This window comes from Ahaetulla prasina, chromosome 4 (genome assembly GCF_028640845.1).
Source record: "Ahaetulla prasina isolate Xishuangbanna chromosome 4, ASM2864084v1, whole genome shotgun sequence".
Taxonomy (NCBI): Eukaryota; Metazoa; Chordata; class Lepidosauria; order Squamata; family Colubridae; genus Ahaetulla; species Ahaetulla prasina.
The window spans coordinates 80,544,065-80,567,061 of record NC_080542.1 but is presented as its reverse complement, the minus strand read 5'-3'; the positions used below and the strand labels follow the sequence as shown (position 1 = coordinate 80,567,061).

Genomic DNA, 22,997 nt, shown 5'->3' with positions numbered 1-22,997 from the left:
GATTATTATAGAATAGAATAGAATAGAATAGAATAGAATAGAATAGAATAGAATAGAATAGAATAGAATAGAATAGAATAGAATAGAATAGAATAGAATTTTTATTGGCCAAGTGTGATTGGACACACAAGGAATTTGTCTTGGTGCATATGCTCTCAGTGTACATAAAAGAAAAGATACGTTCATCAAGGTACAATATTTATAACACAATTGATGGTCAATATATCAATATAGATCATAAGGATTGCCAGCAACAAAGTTACAGTCATACAGTCATAAGTAGAAAGAGATTGGTAATGGGAACTATGAGAAGATTAATAGTAGTGTAGATTTAGTAAATAGTTTGACAGTGTTGAGGGAATTATTTGTTTAGCAGAGTGATGGCCTTTGGGGAAAAACTGTTCTTGTGTCTAGTTGTTCTGTTATGCAGTGCTCTATAGTGTCGTTTTGAGGGTAGGAGTTGAAACAGTTTATGTCCTGGATGTGAAGGATCTGTAAATATTTTCACGGCCCTCTTCTTGATTCGTGCAGTATACAGGTCCTCAATGGAAGGCAGGTTGGTAGCAATTATTTATTCTGCAGTTCTAATTATCCTCTGAAGTCTGTGTCTTTCTTGTTGGGTTGCAGAACCGAACCAGACAGTTATAGAGGTGCAAATGACAGACTCAATAATTCCTCTGTAGAACTGAATCAGCAGCTCCTTGGGCAGTTAAACTTACTGAGTTGGCGCAGAAAGAACATTCTTTGTTGTCCTTTTTTGATGATGTTTTTGATGCTAACTGTCCATTTTAGAATTTGCGATATGATAGAACCTAGAAATTTAAAGGTTTTTACTGTTGATACTGTGTTGTCTAGAATTGTGAGAGGTGGAAGTATGGAAGGGTTTCTCCTAAAGTCTACCACCATTTCTACGGTTTTGAGTGTGTTCAGTTCCAGATTGTTTTGGTTGCACCACAAGGCTAGTCGTTTGACCTCTCGTCTATATGCGGATTCGTCATTGTCTCGAATGAGACCGATCACTGTTGTGTCATCTGCGAACTTCAGTAGCTTAACAGATGGATCGTTGGAGATGCAGTCATTGGTATACAGAGAGAAGAGAAGTGGGGAGAGCACACAGCCTTGGGGGCCCCCTGTGCTAATTGTACAGGTATTTGATGTAATCTTGCTTAGCTTCACCTGCTGCTTCCTATTTGTTAGGAAGCTTGTGATCCACTTACAAGTCTGTTCCGGTACCTGTAGCTGGTTTAGCTTAGTTAGAAGAATGTCTGGAATGATGGTATTGAATGCTGAACTAAAGTCTACTAAAAGGACCCTTGCATAGGTCTTTGGAGACTCAAGATGTTGTAGGATGTAGTGCAGAGCCATATTAACAGCATCATCTGTTGAACTATTTGCTCGGTATGCAAATTGCAAGGGGTCTAACAGCGGATCCGTGATGGTTTTCAAGTAGGAAAGCACTAGCCTTTCAAAGGTTTTCATGACTACAGATATTAAAGCAACTGGTCTGTAGTCATTCAGTTCCTTGATGGTGAGCTTCTTCGGCACTGGGATGATGGTAGAAAGTTTGAAGCAAGAAGGAACATAGCACATCTCTAGTGATTTATTGAAAATATGGGTGAAGATGGGGGCCAATTGGTCAGCACTTTTAAGCAAGAAGGAGTTATCTTGTCTGGGCCTGGAGCTTTTCCTGGCTTTTGTTTGTGAAATAGGTCCTGCACTTCCTTTTCTGATCACTAGGGGTTGTGAACCCAATGAAATGGGGTCAGTTGTAGGAGGCTTGGCTGTTGTTGGTGTGTCTGAGATGGCGGTTGTGGAGATAGGTGTCTATAGTTTCCTTTCAAATCTGCAGTAAAACTCATTCAGGTCATCTGCCAGTTGTTGATTACCTTCAGCCTGGGAAGGAGGTTTGCCATAGCCGGTGATATTTTTAAGAGTTTTCCACATGTTTGCTGATTCATTTGCTGAAAACTGATTCTTTAGCTTTTCAGAGTAGCTTCTTTTTGCTGCTCTGATCTCCCTTGTTAGTGCATTTCTGGCCTGATTGTACAGCATTTTATCACCTTTTCTGTAGGCTTCCTCTTTGGAATGTCGTAGCTGCTTAAGTTTAGGTGTGAACCAAGGTTTGTTTTTTTTTGTTTTGTTTTTGTTTTTGTTTTTTGTTTTTTTTTTGCATTTATATCCCACCCTTCTACAAAGACTCAGGGCGGCTTACACTATGTTAGCAATAGTCTTCATTCTTTTTTTATATTTATATACAAAGTCAACTTATTGCTCCCAACAATCTGGGTCCTCATTTTACCTACCTTATAAAGGATGGAAGGCTGAGTCAACCTTGGGCCTGGTGGGACTAGAACCTGCAGTAATTGCAGGCAACTGCTGTTAATAACAGACTGCATTAGTAGTCTGAGCCACAGAGGCCCTGTTTTTGTTACTGTATATTCGTAAGTTCCTTGTAGGTACACATAGGTCTTCACAGAAGCTGACATATGATATTACAGTATCTGTGAGCTCATCCAGGTCTGCAGAGGTATCTTCAAAGATATTCCAATCAGTGCAGTCAAAGCATGCCTGCAGCTTTAATTTTGCCTCCTCCATCCAGGTCTTCACTGATTTAATTGCTGGTTTTGTGGTTTTAAGTCTTTGCCTGTAAGCAGGTACAAGGTGAATCATGCAATGATCAGAGTGTCCTACAGCTGCACGTGGTAAAGACCGATAAGCATCTTTTAGTGTTGTGTAGCAATGGTCTAGAGTATTCTTGCCTCTGGTGGGACAATTGACATGCTGAAAGTATTTTGGTAGCTCTTGCCTTAAGTTTGCCTTGTTTAGATCTCCCAAAACAATGGCCAATGAATCAGGGTGTTTGGCTTCAGCCTCCATGATTTGGTCAGCTAGAGTTTGTAATGCCTTGTTTACACAGGCTTGTGGTGGGACATAAACAGCAATTAGAAGAAATGAGGAAAATTCATGAGGCGAATAGTATGAATTGCAGTTGATAATTAAAGTCTCTAAATTGTTGTCACAGAATTTGTAAATTATTTTAAAATCTTGACACCAGTTGCTGTTAATATATAGGCATAAGCCTCCTCCTTTCTTTTTACCAGATGTTTCTGGAACCCTGTCTGATAGTTCAATCTGAAACCTTGGAATGTTCAGGCTGCTATTTTCAATTGAACCATTGAAAATAACCAGGTTTCAGAGAAGCATAGGACTGCTGAATTGCGAAAATCAGAATAGTATTTGTTTAGGAGGAGTATTTCATCCATCTTATTTGCAAGTGAGCGTATATTTGTTAGGAAATTGAAGGCAGAGGAGTTTTAATACGATTTCTTAGCCTGTTTAAGATCCCAGATCGTTTGCCTCTCTTCCTTTGTTTACCTCTCTTCCTTCGCTTCTGTCGTTTGGCTTTTTTAGTAATCCATGGCTCTGTGGGAATTGCCTCCTCCTGTGTTGGAATCTCCTCCATGTTTGTAAAGACAGGCGAGGGTGAGATCAAAGAAAGCTGCTCCTTAAAGAAATATTGCTTAATTTTTAGCAGATGGTCTCGTTGTTACTATATGTGAAATCTTGTTAAGACTCCAAAATTCAGTTTAAACAACTAACATTCTTGTAATACATTTTTTTCTTACCTAACCTTATTGCAGTCATTAACAAGCACAAGATAATTGATATTCAAAAATTCAATTTATTGTCAAAATAAAATTGACAATGCCAGGATAGTTAAGAAAAGTGCATACAAAGACATATTTTTGGCTAAACAATAATATTAAATCAGAATATGCTGAAGGTTTTCTCAGGCTACATGTATACAACAAGAAGAAATTAAAATTAGCAATTTGGATAATATAATCTTGGAACTGCAGTATAAAATACAAATACACAGAAACCCCACACCCAGACATATATGAAATAATAAAATTATCCAAAATTGGCCTTTTTTCCTGTTGCAGCTGACTGAAGAAGGTGTGATCAGAAACATCACACATTGGACTGTCCTAACCTTCCATAACTCATCTTCAAGGAATGAAAGTGCTCTTATTCCACCTCCAATGGATCCAGCTGATGTGCCTCGAGGACCTTGCTGGGAAACAACTGTGGGGATAGTAAGTAAATGAAAGCAATTGTTTTGTACAATGCTTCAGAGAATGTTCTGATTCAGTCAAATTAATAGTAAATATAGTCCATAAAAATCTATTTAAAAAGCTAAAGGAATAAGATAAATGATCAAACATTCCTCTAACATACTTCTCCACTTTTACATTATATTGACAGGACTATCTTTATTTTAGATATATAAGGATATCTCCTAATTAAAGGCACCTCATACTTCATCTAGATCTCTTCTGTACGCCCATCTGCCATGTTTCATCCTATCACGACAGCCAATTGCTGCTGTTTTCTTTTAAACTGGAAACATTCCATTGTAGGTACAGTCTTTCTTATGATCTCTCTCTCTCTCTCTCTCTCTCTCTCCCCCTCTCTCTCTCCTGCCTCCATTCAAAACCCATGAAAGAAAACCCCCAACTTCATTGAAGTAGAAAAGAGATATTTTTACTGAGTTTGAAATGATAGTAGCAAAAGGAAAGCAAGATCTGATCCAAAAGGCATGAAAGTTACATATTGAAAGTTTCCCCAAATCCCTCTCCTCCCCCCGTCCCCTACTTAGAATTCTTTCTGTTTAGCTCTTTTCTTGTCAACCTGTCTTTTATGGCCTTGATGTGCCTCATCTAGTGCCTTACAGGTGACAGGCCAAATACATTGAAGCTGTTCCATCCATTCCACTAAGGAAGGGCTCTGAGGCTTCCCCTGGGGCAGTTCTGGAATGGGTACAAAATCCTGACCAGAAGCAACTTTAAACAGGGTGAAATGCTACTAATATGGACCAGTTTGGGTGAACCGGTAGTAATAAAAACTACCAGTTCAGGCAAATCGGTAATAAAAAAATGCTTTCTGATGATCAGCTATGCCGCCTGATTTATATTTGCTAGAAAGCAGGAATTTAGATTTCTATTGAATCTAAATCATGCAGCACAGCTGTTCTCCCATCCCCTCGTTGTTCTACTTACCTTAGAAAAGGCTTCTTAATATTCTTTTTTCAGTGATGCGAAGTAGCGCCTGTGGTGCCCAAATACTGTATAGCGAACTGGTAGCAAAGTGAACCAATAACAGACCTCAGAGCATTTCATCCCTGTGAATCCAGTGCTACTATGGATCAAGTTATTGCAAGCAACCTCTGCAAATGGCAGCAAGTTGGCCCAATTGTACTGCTGATAGTTTACATAGCACCTAAGGTATGTTCCAGAACCGAGTTCTCACGTTCACAGGCCCCAAACTAGAGGGTGGTAGGTGGAACTTAGACCACAGGCAGAGCCTAACAAGTTCAGGAACGCCCTCCAGAAGTGGGAGGTGAATTGTATCCCCCTAGCCAAAATGATGAAGTCAGGAATCCCATGTAACCTATACACATGTTGGATAGTTTGACAAGTATTTTTGTGGAGGGGACTTCCGGTTTGGCACCGTAGGTGATGGCGGCGATCTTTACGATCGCCAACCTCTGGATTATGTGGAATCGCTAAGACAGCTTAAATCTACTGTCCAGTGGTTCGAAAAAACCCCTCTTCGGGAGAAGAAGAAGAGGTGAGCTGCAGGGTAGAGGTAGAACTTCCCTAAACAAGAGAACTTAAGGGAATTTTTTTCTGAAGTATTTGCTGAGATATTAGCAGCCCATCCAGCAGATGTGGCTTATCAAATTGACAAAATATATCATGTGAATTCTTGGATAGCAAGGCAAAAAAAGTTGCCAAGGGATGTTGTTATTTATTTTACAAATAGAACAGTGACAAATCAGATTTTGCAAGCTTCATATAAGGGGGAGAAGGTTCAGGTTGCTGGTCAAGACATCTTAATATTAAAGGAAATTCCACCAAAAATGTTAAGGGCTAGGAAGGAATTTGCCCTCCTGGTGAATGAACTTAAAAAATGCCAGATCGAATATAGATGGGATATTCCAACTGGTATAATAGTATATTATGCAGGGAAAGCACATTGTCTCAGTACAGTTGGAAAAGCAAGAGAATTTTATGTTGAGGCATTAAAAGCTGGAAGTCTTCCTCCATTGGATGCTAGAAGAAGGAGGGTGAAGTGAAGGAAAGAGAAGTGGAGCAGGTACAAGAACAGATTGTGATGGAAGAAGATTTATTACAAGTGTTGGAAATACCTATGATGGGTTCAGATCCAAAGGAACAAAGGCTGACAAGAGCTGCTGCTAAATGCAAGGAACAAGATGTAAAGGCACAACAATTGGCAACTACTACAACGGAAACAGTGGGAGGAGCAAGGCCTAAAGAAAAATGTGATCTGCGGCTGGTATTCCAAAAGTTTCCTTTGTCCGATAATGGCAATTAAATTATTATCTTGGAATGTTAATGGTTTGAATTCACCACAGAAGAGAAGGAAAGTATTTCATTATTTGAAACAATTTAAAAATGACATTATTTGTTTACAAGAAACATATATTAGAAATATTTGATAAACTCAAAACTGGGAATACATTTTGTTGCCTCCGCTTTGGAAAAAAAGAATGGTTTAGTTATATATATAAAGAAGGATATATCAGCAAAATTAATTGAGGTGGATAAGCAAGGAAGCTATATTGCTATTGAACTTTTGTTGGAGGGAAAGAAGACATTATTAATAGGAGTTTATGCTCCGAATCAACAACAAGAAAAATTTTTCAAGTTTTTACATAAAAGAATAGTATTTTGGGATTATAAATCATATATATTAATGGGTGATTGGAATGGTGTGTTGGATACTCGAAAAGACAAAAATGTTTAAGGAAGATTTCAAACCGGGCGAAATTATCAAAGGCTTTTTTTGAAATGATGGAGGACTTGGAATTAAGAGATATTTGGAGAGAACATAATACAGAAGAGAGGGATTTTACCTTCTTCTCTGATAGGCATCAGTCATTTTCGAGGATTGATTTTATCTTGATTCCTAATGATTTGTACTCTAGAGTGAAGAAGATGAAGATTTGTTCAAGAACTCTATCTGATCATAGTCCGGTTTGGATTGAATTTGATTGGGAAAAGGAGGCTAGGAGATCATGGAGTTTGAATGAGAATTTGTTTAAATATGAACAAAATGTAAATGAATGTAAAAAGCAAATGAAAGAATTTTTTATTATGAATACGAAAAAAGAAACATCTATAGAGATGATTTGGGATGCTAGTAAAGCTTATATGAGAAGAAATCTTATACAAATGAATATTAAATATAGAAATAAATTGCAGAAAAAGAAAAAGGAATTGGAAGAGGAAATTAAAAAGAAAGAACAGTATTTGCCCAGGAAATAGTAAAATAAAAGAATCAATAAATATATGAAGAGGTCAGTTTAACATGTTGATGGCAGATCAAGTAGCAATTAATTTACAATATGTAAAACATAATACGTTTAATAATGCCAACAAGCCAGGAAGGTGGCTTGCCTATTTAATAAGGAAAAAACAGAAATCACGAACGATTGATGAAATAGAATATAGGGGCAAAGAAGTTTATCAAAAGAACTTGATTAAAAAAGCGTTTTTAGAGTATTATACAAAGTTATATACTAGGGATATGATTGATGATACAAAAATAGAAAGATATTTACAACAACAAGATATTTGTGAGCTTACAGAAAATCTAAGGGAAGAATTGAATCAATTAATTACTTCAGAGGAAATTTTGTTAGCAATTAAGCAGCTTAAAATCGGTAAAGCACCAGGTACAGATGGTTTAACAGCTGTTTATTATAAAAATTTACAAAATGAGATGGTTGAACCACTTAAAGAGTTATTTAATAAAATTCAAATGGGAGGGGATGTTCTCCCTTCATGGAGGACAGCCTTTATTTTGTTAATACCAAAGAAGATCGAGATGGTATTAAAGCAGAGAATTATAGGCCAATATCACTTTTAAACACTGATTACAAGATATTTACCAAGATACTTGGTAATAGATTAATGCCAGTGATGAATCAAATAATTCATAATGATCAATCAGGATTTATTAAGGGTAGGCAGATGAGATATAATGTGAGGCAAATTGTAAATTTACTTGAATATTTGGAAAGAAACAACCAAGTCTCAGCGGCACTCTTTTTTCTGGACGCTGAAAAAGCTTTTGACAGATTGGATTGGCAGTTTCTGTTTAAAGTAATAGAAAAAGTGCAATTTGGGGATTATTTTATCCATGCAATCAAAGCAATATATCAGAAGCAAACAGCACAAATAATAGTAAATGGTGGGTTAACAGAAACTTTTAAAATTGGGAAAGGGACGAGACAGGGATGCCCCTTGTCTCCATTACTTTTTATTTTAACTTTAGAAATTCTTTTGAATAAAATACGTGGTTCCAATCAAATAAAGGGAATTAGAATTAAACATCAAGATTATAGATTAAGAGCCTTTGCAGATGACTTGGTTGTTACTATATCTCAACCAATATATTCAGCTACTGGTTTAAAAAAAATAATTGGTCAGTATGGTAAAGTATCTGGATTTAAGGTGAATCAGCAAAAGACAAAGATGATAACTAAAAATATGAATATACAACAAAAAGAAGAGTTAGAAAGTGCTACGGGTTTTGAAATAGTTAAAAAGGTTAAATATTTAGGAATATACATTACAGCTTGAAATGTCAAATTATACAAAAATAATTATGAGGTATTGTGGCAGAAGGTATGGAAAGAAATGGAGAATTGGAAGAAGTTACAATTATCCTTGCTGGGAAGAATAGCAGCTATAAAAATGAATGTTTTGCCCAGGTTTCTATTTTTGTTTCAAATGATATTGGTACTTAAGAATGATATCAAATTACAGGAACGGCAAAAGGGGGTTAATAATTTTGTATGGATGGGCAAAAAACAAAGAATAAAGTTAAAAATAATGCAGGACATAAGGGAAAGAGGGGGTCTTAAAATGCCTAATTTAAAATTGTATTATGAAGCAGTTATCTTATCATTAATTACTGATTGGATTAATTTAACTGAGGAAAGAGTTTTGATTATAGAAGGTTATGGTTTTTTATATGGGTGGCATGCCTATTTATTATATGATAAGAAAGCTGATAAGATATTTAAAAATAATATAATTAGAAATGCATTATTGAGGGTGTGGAGGAAATATCAATATAAATTAGATGGAAAGATACCAATATGGGCAATCCCGAGACACATGATAGAAAATATAAATATATATCAAAAGATGGAGGTAGTTACTTATAAAGAACTCCTTTGTATGGAAAAGGGGGAATTACAATTAAAATCCAGAGAAAAGATGGGGGAAGAAGGGAAAAATTATACATGGTTTCAATATGGACAATTACAAGCAAGATGGAAATTAGACCAAAAAATAGGTATTAGGCAAATTGAGGATAATTTGTTAAAACAAATGAGAGATCAAGGTCAACAGGGTGTTTTCCCTGCCGCCTTGAAAGAGGCGGTGGTGAGGCCCCTCCTCAAGAAGCCTTCCCTGGACCCAGCTATTTTAGCAAATTATCGTCCCGTCTCCAACCTTCGCTTTGTGGCAAAGGTTGTCAAGAGTGTGATTGCACGACAGTTGCCCCAGTACCTGGATGAAACTGTCTATCTTGATCCATTCCAGTCCGGTTTCCGGCCTGATCACAGCACGGAAACTGCCTTGGTCGCGCTGATTGATGATCTCTTGAGGGCTCGGGACAGAGGTTGTTCCTCTGTCCTGGTCCTATTAGATCTCTCAGCGGCTTTTGATACCATCGATCATGGTATCCTGCTGCGCCGACTCGGGGGACTTGGAGTGAGGGGCACTGTTCATCGGTGGTTCTCCTCCTACCTCTCCGACCGGTCGCAGACAGTGTTGACGGGGGGACAGAGATCGACCCCAAGGCGCCTCTTATGTGGGGTGCCGCAAGGGTCGGTTCTCTCGCCTCTTCTGTTCAACATCTATATGAAGCCGCTGGGTGAGATCATCCGTGGTCTTGGGGTGAGTTGTCATCTATATGCTGATGATACTCAGCTCTATATTTCCACCCCTAACCACCCCAACGAGGCTGTTGAAGTGATGTCCCAGTGCCTGGAGGCTGTACGGGTCTGGATGGGGAGGAACAGACTCAGACTCAATCCCACCAAGACCGAGTGGCTGTGGATGCCGGCGGCCCGGTACAGTCAGCTAATTCCATCACTGACCATTGGGGGCGAACTATTGGCCCCCACGGAAAGGGCTCGTAATCTGGGCGTCCTCCTGGATGCACGGCTGTCTTTAGAAGATCATATGATGGCCGTCGCCAGGGGACCTTTTCATCAGGTTCGCCTGATACGCCAGTTGCGCCCCTTTCTGGATCAGGCTTCCTTATGCACAGTCGCTCATGCCCTTGTTACATCCCACCTGGACTACTGTAATGCTTTCTACATGGGGCTCCCTTTAAAGGGTACCCGAAGACTCCAACTGGTCCAGAATGCGGCTGCGCGGGTGATAGAGGGAGCACCTTATGGCTCCCATGTAACACCCCTCCTGCGTAATCTGAACTGGTTCCCGGTGGTCTTCCGGGTTCACTTCAAGGTACTTGTTATCACCTTTAAAACGCTCCATGGCTTAGGGCCGGGATATTTACGGGACCGCCTACTGCCACCATTAGCCTCTCACTGACCAGTGCGTTCTCGCAGAGAGGGCCTCCTCTGGATACCGTCAGCTAAACAATGTCAGCTGGCGACCTCCAGGGGGAGGGCCTTCTCTGTGGGGGCCCCTACCCTCTGGAACGAGCTCCCTCTGGGGTTTCGTCAACTCCCCGATCTCAGGTCCTTCCGCCGCGAGCTGTAGACGTTGCTGTTTCGAAGAGCAGGACTAGCTTGAACATAGTTTTAAATTGGGGTTTTTAAATCAGGGGTTTAAATGGGGTTTTAAATTTGTATTTAAAAGTTTTAAGGCATCAACTGAATTTAATTGTCTATTCTTTTTGCTGTTTTATATGTATTATATGTTTTCTGTTGTTTTATTGGCTGTGAACCGCCCTGAGTCCTTCGGGAGATGGGTGGTATACAAATATAATAAATAATAATAATAATAATAACAACAACAACAACAACAATAACAACAGCATATTAAGAGGTTGTTTAATGTATTAGTAGAAATAGACTCAGAGGCTGAATTGGTTAAGTGATTAAGTGAATATGATTAAGTGGGCACAAAATTTTCAGCAACCAATAATGTTGGAAACTTGGGAAAGAATTTGGGTGAGGAATGTTAAATTTACACAAGCGCAAAATATGAGAGAAAATTTTTATAAGATGTTTTATAGATGGCATTTATATCCCAAAAAGTTGTCATGCATGTATCCTAATCTACAGGCTAAATGTTGGAGATGTGATTGTGAAGATGCCACTTATTACCATATATGGTGGACTTGTAAAAAAGTTAAAGTATTTTGGATCAAAGTATGGTAGATTATGCAAAACATTCTGAAAAAGAAGATTAAGTTTACCCCACAGTTCTTTCTACTAGGAATAATTATGGATTGTACAGCTATAGAGACTAAATTGATTTTGAACTTAATAACAGCCGCAAGACTTTTGATTGCGCAATATTGGAAGAAAGAAGAATTACCTACAACTGAAGAATGGACACTTAAAGTATCAAATCTGGAGTATAGTTTTTGGGGATGAATATAAGGGGGGGAATCTGCCTCTGCCTACCAACATCCATCGGTATTCATCTGGCTAGCATCCTTTCAATATGTGAGAGAGTTCATGACTTTGCAAGACATGGTAACAATGTCAGCCAATGAATAGGCATAGCAACTAATCAGCCAATGATGGCTGTTTGGAAAATAAAACAGTATTTGCTGTATGAGCAACAAGGAGACAGCAAGGAGCCTTGGCGTGGCTTAGCTCAGCTGTTCTGCACTAAAGCTGCATGCTGTGCTGAGCTCTGAAACAAAAACTGAAACGCCTCTCCTCTGCTTGTGTTTTACTTGTATTTACTACTACATTGGAAAATCTGCTTTGGGTATTGTATATTTACTTCATATGTTATATTATATATAAAGATAAGTTATTGAATCCTGCTTAATCAGTTACTTTGTGTGCTTTCTGGATGCTTTTGTTGCTACAAACTCTGACATCCTTGCAATAAATAGCAAACAGCCAGGTCAGCTTCAGCACATTATTGCAGCCTGATTCAGCACAAGTAGCTGATTGGCGAGTGGATTGGCCTCCTAGAATACCCCAAATCAGCTGTTCCAGACTGCAGGGATTGCCACAGGCCATCAGCCTTGCATTTTTGGCCTCTGTGCCTCTCATTTTTAGCCTCCGAACACTCCATTTCAGACCCATTCAAGCTGTAAAGATTGCCAGAGCACATTGCTGCTGATTGCTGCCTCTGCATATCACGTTTTTGGCCTCTTCATATCCCATTTTTGGCCTCTGCACATCATGTTTTTGGGTGGTTCCAGGCAGCAGAGATCACTGCTGCCGCCTTTCCCCACTGTCTGGAACCGCCCAAAAATGCAATGCACAGAGACCAAAAACGGGGCATTCGGAGGCTGAAATGCGAGGCACAGAGGCTAAAAACGTGAGGTGTGGAGGCAGCGATGGTCTGTGGCAATCCCTGCAGCCTGGAACAGGTCTGAAACACAATGCATAGAGGTTGAAAATGGCCAATGGGTGGGGGCTAGAGGGTGGGCAGGGCTACATTTGCTGTATAAGACACACCCAAATTTTCACCCTCTTTTAAGGGGAAAAAAGGCATCTTATACTCCAAAAAATTGGTAAGTCAGTGATCACCCAAATGACTGTGTTCCCCCCACTTCCAGGTAGTTCAACAATGAAGTCCATAGATATTTCCTTCCATGGGTCACTGGGACTGGCAATACTCTGGAGGAGTCAAGCAGGCTTCCCTGGAGGCCTCTCAGAAGAAGCATACACAGGACAGCTGGCTACATAGGTTTCTATGTCCTTTTTCAACGAGGACCACCAGAACTGCCATTTGACTAGGTGTAAAGTTTTCATGAAGCCAAAGTGTCCAGCAGCTTTTCAATCATGGGCCCATTGAAGCACAGTTCCCCTAAGACTGGTGGGAACTTATAGTTTCATTCCAATCCAAGCTAGGCCACCTCGCATGATGCACTCGTTTGAGTGGGACAGGAACCAGTCATCACTTTTCAGCATTCCTTTCAGCTCCTCGCTTAAGTACTGGGAAGGTCGAGGGTGACCACTGGGACAGCCAGTTGCTTGGAAGGGATAACTGGGTGGATTACTTCTGGCCGAGCACTATTGTACTGGGGTGGTCTAAATAAAGCATCTGGCATAAATTTCTTCCCGCCAGGAAGGTAGTGCGAGGAAAAATTAAAATGGTTAAAGTGTTGCACCCAAAGAATTTGCTTGGGTGACCGTTTTCAGAGCATTTTTAGGGCTTCCAGGTTTTTATGGTCAGTCCATACCTCAAAAGGGTGCTGTACCCCTTCAAGGAAATGTCTCCAGTTAATGCTCATCAGACAGCAAATGCTTCCTTCTCCCATATTACCCATCTCCTTTTGGTTTCAGTTAATTTCCTGGAGGTGTAAGTGCAGCGTTGGAAGGACCAGCAGCGTTTTCCTGCAATAGCACAGTCCTCACAGCCACGTCACTACGTCAGCCTGGACTACATCCATGTTGGGATGTTTAAGAACAGGTTCGGCTGCAAATAGCTGCTTAAGTTTCTCAAAGGCTGCTTGGCATTCCATTGTCCACTCGAGGGGATGGGTAGGCTTTGGCTTGGTCTCTCCCTTTGTCTTTAGGAGGTTGGTAATGGGTAACACTATTTTAGCGAAGAAGGGGATAAATTGTTTATAAAAGTTTGCAAAACCCAGGAAGCTTTGCAACTGCTTTCTGGTGCAGGGGAGCACCTACTCCATGACTGCCCAAATCTTCTCAGGGTCCATTTCTATCCCCTCATGCGCTATATAACCCAAATAGTCAATTTTATCCTGGTGAAATTTGCACTTTGACAATTTGGCATACAGTTCAGCGGCCCTGAATTTTTTCAAGGCTGCGCATACTAACTTCACATGTTCCTCCATACTTTCGGTGCAAATAAGAATGTTATCTAGGGGCTTCTGGTGGCTCCGCTCTCTCCGAAGGACACCCTAAGGGCGCCCGCGCTGGGATTCTGTAAAAGCCGGCGAAATCAACGGCTGAAAGTACCTTCCCCGGTAAGGAGAAGGGAAAGACCAGAAGAGGGAAGGGTAGAGCTCTCTCTAGAGGCCCCGTTTGGGGAACTCGAAAGGGAAAGTTCCCTGAATTCCTTCTGCAAAGCTCCAGCCCCAGTGTGTTTCTGCTTTAAGCAGACAGAGAAGAGAGCGACCACTTCTGCTTCAATTGATTGTTATGGATATTTATAAGCAGACGGAATAAAACACAGGAGATCAGTCATTTAAATTGCAAGTATTAAATCTGACTTCTATTTTTTCTTTTAAAAAAATAATAATTTTTTTTTCTCTCATCTACAATCAATACAATGAAATAAAATGGCGTTTACTTGTTGAGAAAGTGAAACTGAATGGAGATTTTATCTTATTGTACTGGACTGTGGATTGTTGGATTATTTTAGTTTGTTTAAGTATTTCTTAAGGGGATTTTCAGCAAGAACTTTGCCATGAAGGTTTTTTCAGAAGAATGGATTTGTGACTTTATACAGGATTATACAGAAAGAATGTATTTAATTATTCAACAATACGAATTGGGAAAAAATGGAGGCGTTTTGGATGAGAGTTTGGAGGAAATTAACCAAAGTAATCAGGACTTGGAATATGGAATGGATGTAAAGAAGCCTTTTTTAAAAAGTTTGGATGAAAAGCCTGAAGTTGTGCTACAGGAGGCTGTCTCCCGAAATGGAAAAATTCACAGGGTTAATGCTTTCCAAGAGTTCTCTTTTCGGATTGAGGGAATATACGGCAGTAACTCGTGGATTCTTGGACATAAGGAACTATTAGGAAATATTGTGACTGACTTTTCAAAAGGAGTAATGAAGGAAAGACAGAGACTAATGCATCAAAAATGGCAAGAGACAAAAGTATCATTTTTGAAAGAATTTTTTTTTTTGAAATATTAACAGAAAAAGATTTTAGCCTTTCTGAAAGACAATACGTAAGGAAGATTTGGAAGAAATGGGTTGATTATATGTTTTATAACCATCATAAAAGACTAGATATTTGGATTTATACTGGATTTTGACGAGGAAGGACTAAAGTTGAACAGATATTGTAATTTCCCTGTATTGAAATTCTATAATCTGTTGTATTGAATTTTAAATAGAATATTCTCGAAAGATCTTATGTAAGAAAGACTTGGGGGGAAAATTATATGGTTATAGAAGTTATAAGGGAGATATTCTCTGAATTGGATTGGATTTTTATGCTTTAGCTGGTTTTAAATATTTTAGGATTAATTTGTTCTACTGATCTATATATTTTATTACTGTTTATTGTTAATTTTTTGAAGGATTTTGGTTATGTAAGGAGGAAGTCAGAGCTAGAGAGGGAGAATTGGTATAATAGTTTTGGGGGAAAAAAAATTTTTTAGCATATGGTTGTTTTATTTTTAACTATACCTTGTGTTTGTTCCGGGAAGCCAGGGGGGAGGGGGGAGGGGGTTTGTGAAGGGAGAGGGGTTGGGGGGAAAGGGGGGGAAAAATTTTTTTGTAAAACTTTTTGAATAAAAAAAAAAAAGAATGTTATCTAGGTAAAAACAGGACCCCCTTGTACAAATGCTAATGAAGCACCTCATTGATCAATTGCATGAATACAGCAGGTGCCCCTTGTAATCCAAACAGGAGCACCCGGAACTGGAGGCAACCCAAAGAGCAACTGAAAATGGTTTTCCACTTATCTCCCTCCTTAATGAGGACTCTGTAATAGGCTTCTTTCAAGTCCAGCTTAGTAAGGATTTTCCCAGTGGCCAGATGAGCCATCATGTCCTTCATTAAGGGCAGTGCATAAACATTCTCCACACACACACCGTTTAACCCTTTGTAGTCAACGCAAATATGAAGAGACCCATCTTTTTTTCATGGAATGTCATGGAACATGGGGCAGCCACCCGTGGCCTAGCTGATTGGATGAAACCCCACTTTAGATTTTTGTAATAAAGGCCCACAGCTCTGCCAGCTCTCATGGGATGATCGAATAGATCTTTGGCTTGAGGCTGAAGAGATTGTTAAAAAAAAGCTTTTAAAAGGTTCTGGCGATTGGGCAACTCAGCTGGGATTGTCAGAGGCCTTTAAAAACATTTTTTCTACAACCTCTTCAGATGAAGAGGCTGTAAAAAAAGCTTTTAAAAGGCTCCTCTGGCGATCCCAGCTGAGTTGCCTGATCATCAGAAGCTTTTAAAAGCATTTTTTTACAACCTCTTCAGCTGAAGAGTTATAGAAAAAATGCTTTTGAAAGTAAAAAAAAAACTTGGCCATGCCCACCCAGTCACATTACCCCACCAACCAACCAGTAGTAATAAATTTTACATTTCACCCCTGGATACAATGAAACTCAGTGTCTCTCAAAGATCCTCATCCACATCTCCACTGGTTCAGTTACAAAGTAAGCTGGGCCTCCCCTAGCTACTGACCCATCCAGCTGGCAAAATGTTATGAGCCCAGCAGTGTTCTCAGTCTCATTCCCAGTTTCTCTACCACCTCGGAGCTAATCACGCATCTTGTGCACCCTGAGTCCAAAAGGGCTAACATCTTCCCCTGGGTGCCAGACAAGAGCACCTGCAGCTTCACTAGGATGGTCATGGGGGCTACATGCTGACTTACCAGGGGGTTGTCATTGGATTCGGTCTCACTCTCCTCCAGGGTGATTGGAGTTCCCAGCTCCTACTGGCCGGGAAGGGCAAACTCAACAAACTCTACCCCTTTCAGCACTGTTCCACAGTGCTTTGCTGGCTGCTTCTCAGGCTTCCTGCCACCAGCAGTTGTCGGCTTGGAGCTTGGCTTGGTGAGGCAATTGATGCCCACTTGAAGCATGCTGTGGATCTCAGTTTAGCTGCTGGCCCACCTTTGGCAACTCTTGGGGCCTCTTTAGGGGCAGAGGGGGAAGGCTTGCTTCATCTGAGGCTTCCAATCTCTGGCAGATTGATTTCCACCTCGGCTGCCAACACATACCAGCACTGAAGATCTCAAGGGGCTCCCCAGGAGATGCAGTTCTGAGAGACGTCTTCATTAAGCCCATCTTAGTAGCACTCCATCAGGACCTCTGGAGACCAGACATGCACATGGCAGGCCAACTCGCAAAACTCCTGGGTGTATTCTGCTACTCACCTCCAGCCCTGGCTTTGGTCTTCATCCTGATCCTAGCCTTACATTCAGCTAGTGGGTGTGGAGCATCACCATAAACTGGTTATAATCCTTCAGCTGTGGGGCATCATCATTGTGAAGGGTGACCATCCAATCTGCTGCAGCACCTTCCAGGGCCATGGTGACACATCTCACCTTGGCTGCTTTTGAAGCAAAGTCCTCCCCATACTCCTCCCTGTGATTCCAGACTTGAGCTAGGGATAATCCCAGGGCTTTGGGATCCCCTTCATATTTTACTCTCAGATGAGGAACCTTTGGAATTCGGTGCCCCCGGGGAATGCTTACCCCTGACAAGGGGACCTGAGCTGCATGTCAGGGTTCCAAGGAAGACCCCCAATGAAATAAAGCTCTTTCGTTGGTTTGAGGTTCCTCAAAGTTCCAATTTATTAGAGATGTCATGTTGGCACAGCTGGGAAAACCCGAAACTGAAAGCTTCCAGGTTTTCCACACCCAGTTGACAGTTCACAGCCCTGCTCCACACCCACATTGTCCAATCAACTCTTCACACTCAGTTGGATACAATCTTCAGGCAGTCTACATCAGATGCAGGCAAAAGTCCTTGAAACGGAATGCTGTTATGACTAACTTTCTACCACTCCAACAACAGCTAAAATATGTGGCAGTTAAGAAGCATAAAGAAAATTGCCTTCCAAAACTGACACTGCAGCAGCAGCAGCTGCCGGGACAATTGTGGCTGGAGTTGGCCCCTGCTGAGCTACAGGAATCACAGCTGGGGCTGCAGAGATTCTGTCCCTCCTCCAAGCTACCTTTCCAGCTTCTTCACATGCTGGCAGGGCATGCTTCTGTGTGAGGGCCCCCCGAGCTCTCCAACTCTTGAGTGCTTCGTGCAGAAGTTGCAGGGCATGGGTGAGCAGGAGGTCCTCTTTGTTGGCTTCCTGCAAGGTATCATCTCCCCGCTGGCATCTGGCGACAGTCACCCGCAATGGGTGGGTGCTCCTCTGGGTCTTCCATGCATCCTATCCCCAGCGACCATCTGGCTCAGACCGATGTCTCCTCAAGCTGCAGCTCCTCCAGCCATTCTGTCTCCCCCTGGCAACAATGCGGCTAGGGGCAGGTCGACCCCAGGACTCCCCAGTCTTCCTGGTCGCTCCCGTGGGTTGACATTGTGTGCTCAGCCCCCTGGGTAGACTAGGTCTCTGGGTTGGCCAATAAAGCAGATCTTGCTTACTGTCAGCCCTGCCTCCATTCAAAACCCAAGAAAGAAAACCCCCGACTCCATTGAAGTAGAGAAGAGGTATTTTTACTGAGTTTAAAATGATAGCAGCAAAAGGAAACCAAGATCTGATCCAAAAGGTATGAAAATTACATATTGAAAGTTTCCCCAAATCCCACCCCCCAGGGACCTAGGCTGAATGTCCAATCCACATCCCACATAGTGTCATTTGGAGCCCATCTTCAGGTATTTTTGTGCATCTGGAGTTCTAGGATGGCTAGCCTTGATTGGGTGTAAACAACTCCCTTCAGCAGTGCAGTAATTCTTGAGAGCAAACCTCCCTTTTAGATCACATGAGCCTTCATCACATCAGCTCACTTCCCAAACCCCAATGCCTTTCCCCCCCCCATTCCTTTTTAACTTTATCTTAACTTATATATAATCCAAATTCAAGTCCAAAATATTGTCTCTCTTTCCCCCCACCTTTTTTTTTACTGTTTCCAAATGCAAGCCAGTTCAAATGTTTTTATTTTTCCCTGTCATCCAAATTCCAATCTTGATTTTTCTAGTTCCAGTTTTCCAGATTTTCCAGTTCTTACCACAGCTGTTCAAACAAGACTCCTTTGATGTCTTTTTCCTCTTAGACTAAACAATGCAATGCTGTTTTTTTTCTCTTCTTCTCCAACAATGATTCTCTCCAATCCACGACTACTGTAACAAAATGTCACTCGTTATTCACAAAAGCAGTTTCTTTTTGTTCCTCTATTAAATCCTTTGGTTAGTAGAAGATGCTTTCACTCAATCTTCTTCTCTCTTTAATATTTATATTTTCTTCCAAAACCAATTTTAAATCCAAATGGAACGTTGTTTCTTTTAGGGCTTTTGTCTTGTAAATCCTCTTTACTGTTTACTTCCTCTCACTTTAAGTTTCCACATGCCAATTAGCCACTAACTTCAAGCCAGAAAATTTTTGAGTTTTAAAGATTTTTTTTTCTTCTTACCTGCGAGTTGGCCAATTGCTTGCCTGGTAACAATACTCTGCTCTGATCTACCCTCCTGCTCAATCTTCTTGTGTGGCCATCCCGACTTTGGCAGCTTCTAACGGCTGCCTTTCCTGCCGTTGGTCGAAGGCCGGATGCCGGTGCTACAGGGAATTTGCAACTTCCCTGTTCACACTGGCCGGTGCTGTCAAGCTGTCTCTGATTATATTTAAGAAAGAATGCACCTTGACTTCATTTGAAAATAAAGAAAAGTACTTTTACTAAATACATCCAGACTACAGCTGTTCAAAGTTGAATCTGAGACAAAATATGGCTAACATCCCATATCCCCTCATTAGTCCCTCCTTCCCACAAAAGGTCAGGCAGGCTTGGTCCAATGCCAGCTCCTTCTCGCCCCCAGTGATAATCTTCTTCCGAAGGTCTCCGGCAGTTTATCATCTCAGGAAACCAGGGTTCGTTGGAAAGCCCGCGCGTCTGGCGTTTATGCTGATTTCAAATCTTACTCCCCCCTCCCTCCTTCTTTTATGTCAGACGACACTCTTAAAGGGCCCTCTTCTATTAACCTGAATAGGATAGTATATATCTTAGGTCCATTGCTATTTTACATTAACATACTGACATTGTAATCTAACTACTGAATACAAATTACACACATATATTACAAATAGAGTGAAACTTGGAGTGGAGGCTGACATTCGGCCCTCCTGCAACAGGGACATTAGTCCTGGAAGAGAAAAAAGAATAGTTAGGGTTTGTTAGGATATTGTCTATAGAATTGTGCTATCTTGTCTGGAGCGCAAACATCTTCCTTGTTCACCCATTCAGCCTGGGACAAAGGGAAATGCTTCCAAGCAATAAGATATTGGATCTTATTTCTATGTTTTCCGGAATCTAAGATTTCTTTTACTTCAAAGTGTTGTTCGCCTTCTATGAGAATTGGTGTAGGAGGGGGTGTATGGTTAGCACGGAATGAAGATGTGTGTTCTGGTTTCAGTAGGCTAACATGGAAAACGGGGTGAATTCTTCTCAAAGTTTTCGGCAATTCTAGTTGAACAGTCACTTGGTTTATGATTTTTCCTATCGGAAAAAGTTTTTTAGACTTTTGAGTGGTTTGTAAATATACAAACCACTCCACTTGATGGAGAGATAAACTTTATCTCCGACTTTGTACTTGTTCTCTGGAGATCTTTTTTTATCAGTTTGGTTTTTGTGTGCACGATGGGCGTCATCAATCGCCTTGCGAGTTATCTTCCATGTGGTTTGTATTTGATCTATCCATTCTGATAACGATGAAATCGTGGTTTTCTCCTTTGGAAGTTCTGAGATGGGAACAAAGTCTTGACCAGTGGCTATTTTAAAAGGAGTGAATCCTGTGCTACTATGAACTGAGTTATTGTAGGCTACTTCTGCAAAAGGTAATAAGTCCGCCCAATTGTCTTGTTGATGATTTATGTAACATCGTAGATATTTTTCTAGTACCGCATTCGAGCGTTCACAACTTCCATTAGTCTGGGGATGATGGGAGGAGCTTAATCCCTGGGTGGAGCCTATCAGCCGCAAAAACTCTTTCCAAAACTGAGAAGTGAATTGAACTCCTCAATCTGAGATTATGCGTTCGGGAACTCCGTGGAGTCTGTAAATATGTTGTACAAACATTTTCGCCAAAGTTTTTGAAGAAGGTATTTTGGAACATGGGATGAAGTGGATTTGTTTGGAGAACAGGTCTGTAACTACCCAGATTACTGTATTGCCCACACTTTCAGGTAACTCCACTATGAAATCCATGGATATTTCTTTCCAGGGGGCTCCTGGCCAGGCTACTGTTTGAAGCAATCCAGGAGGATTTCCTGGTGGTCTTTTAGATGATGCGCAAATAGGGCAACTTGCTATATAAGATTGAATGTTCTTTTTAAGTTCTGGTCACCAAAATTGTCTTTTAAGAAGGTGTAAGGTTTTCACAAAACCAAAATGCCCTGCCATTTTAGCATCATGGCATCGTTGTAGTATGGTTTCTCTGGGTTATGCAGGAACATATAGTTTTACTCCAATCAAAGCTAGTCCATCACGGAGCGTGCATTTGTGTGAATGAGTCAAGAACCAGTCATCAGTGTTCAGAGCTTCTTTGAACGATTTAGTTAATTCATCTGGTAGTGATGTTTTGGTTTTGGTATGACTTCGGGTTATAGCCAGAGCTGCTAATTGTTGAATGGGGAGTACTGGGCGTATCACCTCGGAACGTGTCCCATTGTATTGGGGTAGCCGTGAAAGAGCATCTGCCAGGAAGTTCTTTCCTCCAGGAATGTAATGTAAAGTAAAGTTAAAACGGTTAAAATATTGAGCCCAGCGGGCTTGTTTAGGCGAAAGTCTTCTAGGAGTTTTTAGGGCTTCCAAATTTTTGTGGTCAGTCCAAACTTCAAAAGGATGGTAAGATCCCTCTAAGAAATGTCTCCACGTGCGAAGAGCCCAGTGAACTGCAAAAGCTTCTTTTTCCCAAATAGACCATCTCCTTTCAGTTTCAGTCAATTTTTGGGAAGTGAAAGCACAAGGTTGTAGTTTACCATCAGCGTTGTTTTGGAGCAAAACTGCCCCGACTGCTACATCACTAGCGTCTGCTTGTACTACAAAAGGAACATTCATGTCAGGGTGTTTTAAGATAGGCTCAGCAGCAAACAGCCGTTTCAACTTTTCAAACGCTCAGCAGCAAACAGCCGTTTCAACTTTTCAAATGCTGCTTGACATTCCATTGTCCATTCAAGGGATAACGAAGGTTTGGGTTTTGTATTTCCTTTAGTTTTTAGGAGATTGGTGATAGGGAGAGCAATTTGAGCAAAGGAGGGGATGAATTGACGATAAAAATTCACAAATCCCAAAAAGCTCTGCAACTGTTTGTGCGTGCGTGGGGGTGCCCATTCCAAGACCGCTTTTACCTTCTCCGGGTCCATTTCTAATCCATCCGCTGAAATGCGGTACCCCAGGTAGTCTATTTTTGTTTGATGAAATTCACACTTGGATAGCTTGGCATAGAGTTCTGCTGCGAGTAATTTTTTGAGCACCGCTCTTACTAGTTTTATGTGTTCATCCATTGTCTCTGTGTAAATAAGTATATCATCAAGATAAACAAGGACCCCTTTAAACAAGTGTTGATGGAGTATCTCATTTATCAGTTGCATGAAAACTGCGGGAGCTCCCTGCACGCCAAATTGAAGCACTCAAAACTGGAAATATCCCAGGGGGCAGTTGAAAGCGGTTTTCCACTCATCCCCTTCCTTTATACAAACTCTGTAGTAAGCCTCTCGTAGGTCTAACTTGGTAAAAAACTTCCCTTTCGCTAGGTGGGCTAACGTGTCTTTCATGAGTGGCATGGGGTACACGTTTTCAGTGCAAATTGCATTCAAATTCCTATAGTCGACTATGAGACAGAAGGAGCCATCTTTCTTTTCTCAGAACATCACTGGTGCAGCCACTTGAGGCCTAGCTAGTTGA

General features: G+C 40.9%; 1 protein-coding gene across 1 annotated transcript in view; it reads left to right on the top strand.

Annotated features, from left to right (window-relative positions):
- The window catches only part of LOC131198440 (transmembrane channel-like protein 2), a 286,411-nt gene that overhangs the window by 235,026 nt on the left and 28,388 nt on the right, over positions 1–22,997 (top strand). Inside the window, exon 14 of the mRNA XM_058183084.1 lies at positions 3,948–4,100. Coding sequence (XP_058039067.1) covers positions 3,948–4,100 — 153 coding nt within the window. The remainder of the gene's footprint in view (positions 1–3,947; positions 4,101–22,997) is intronic.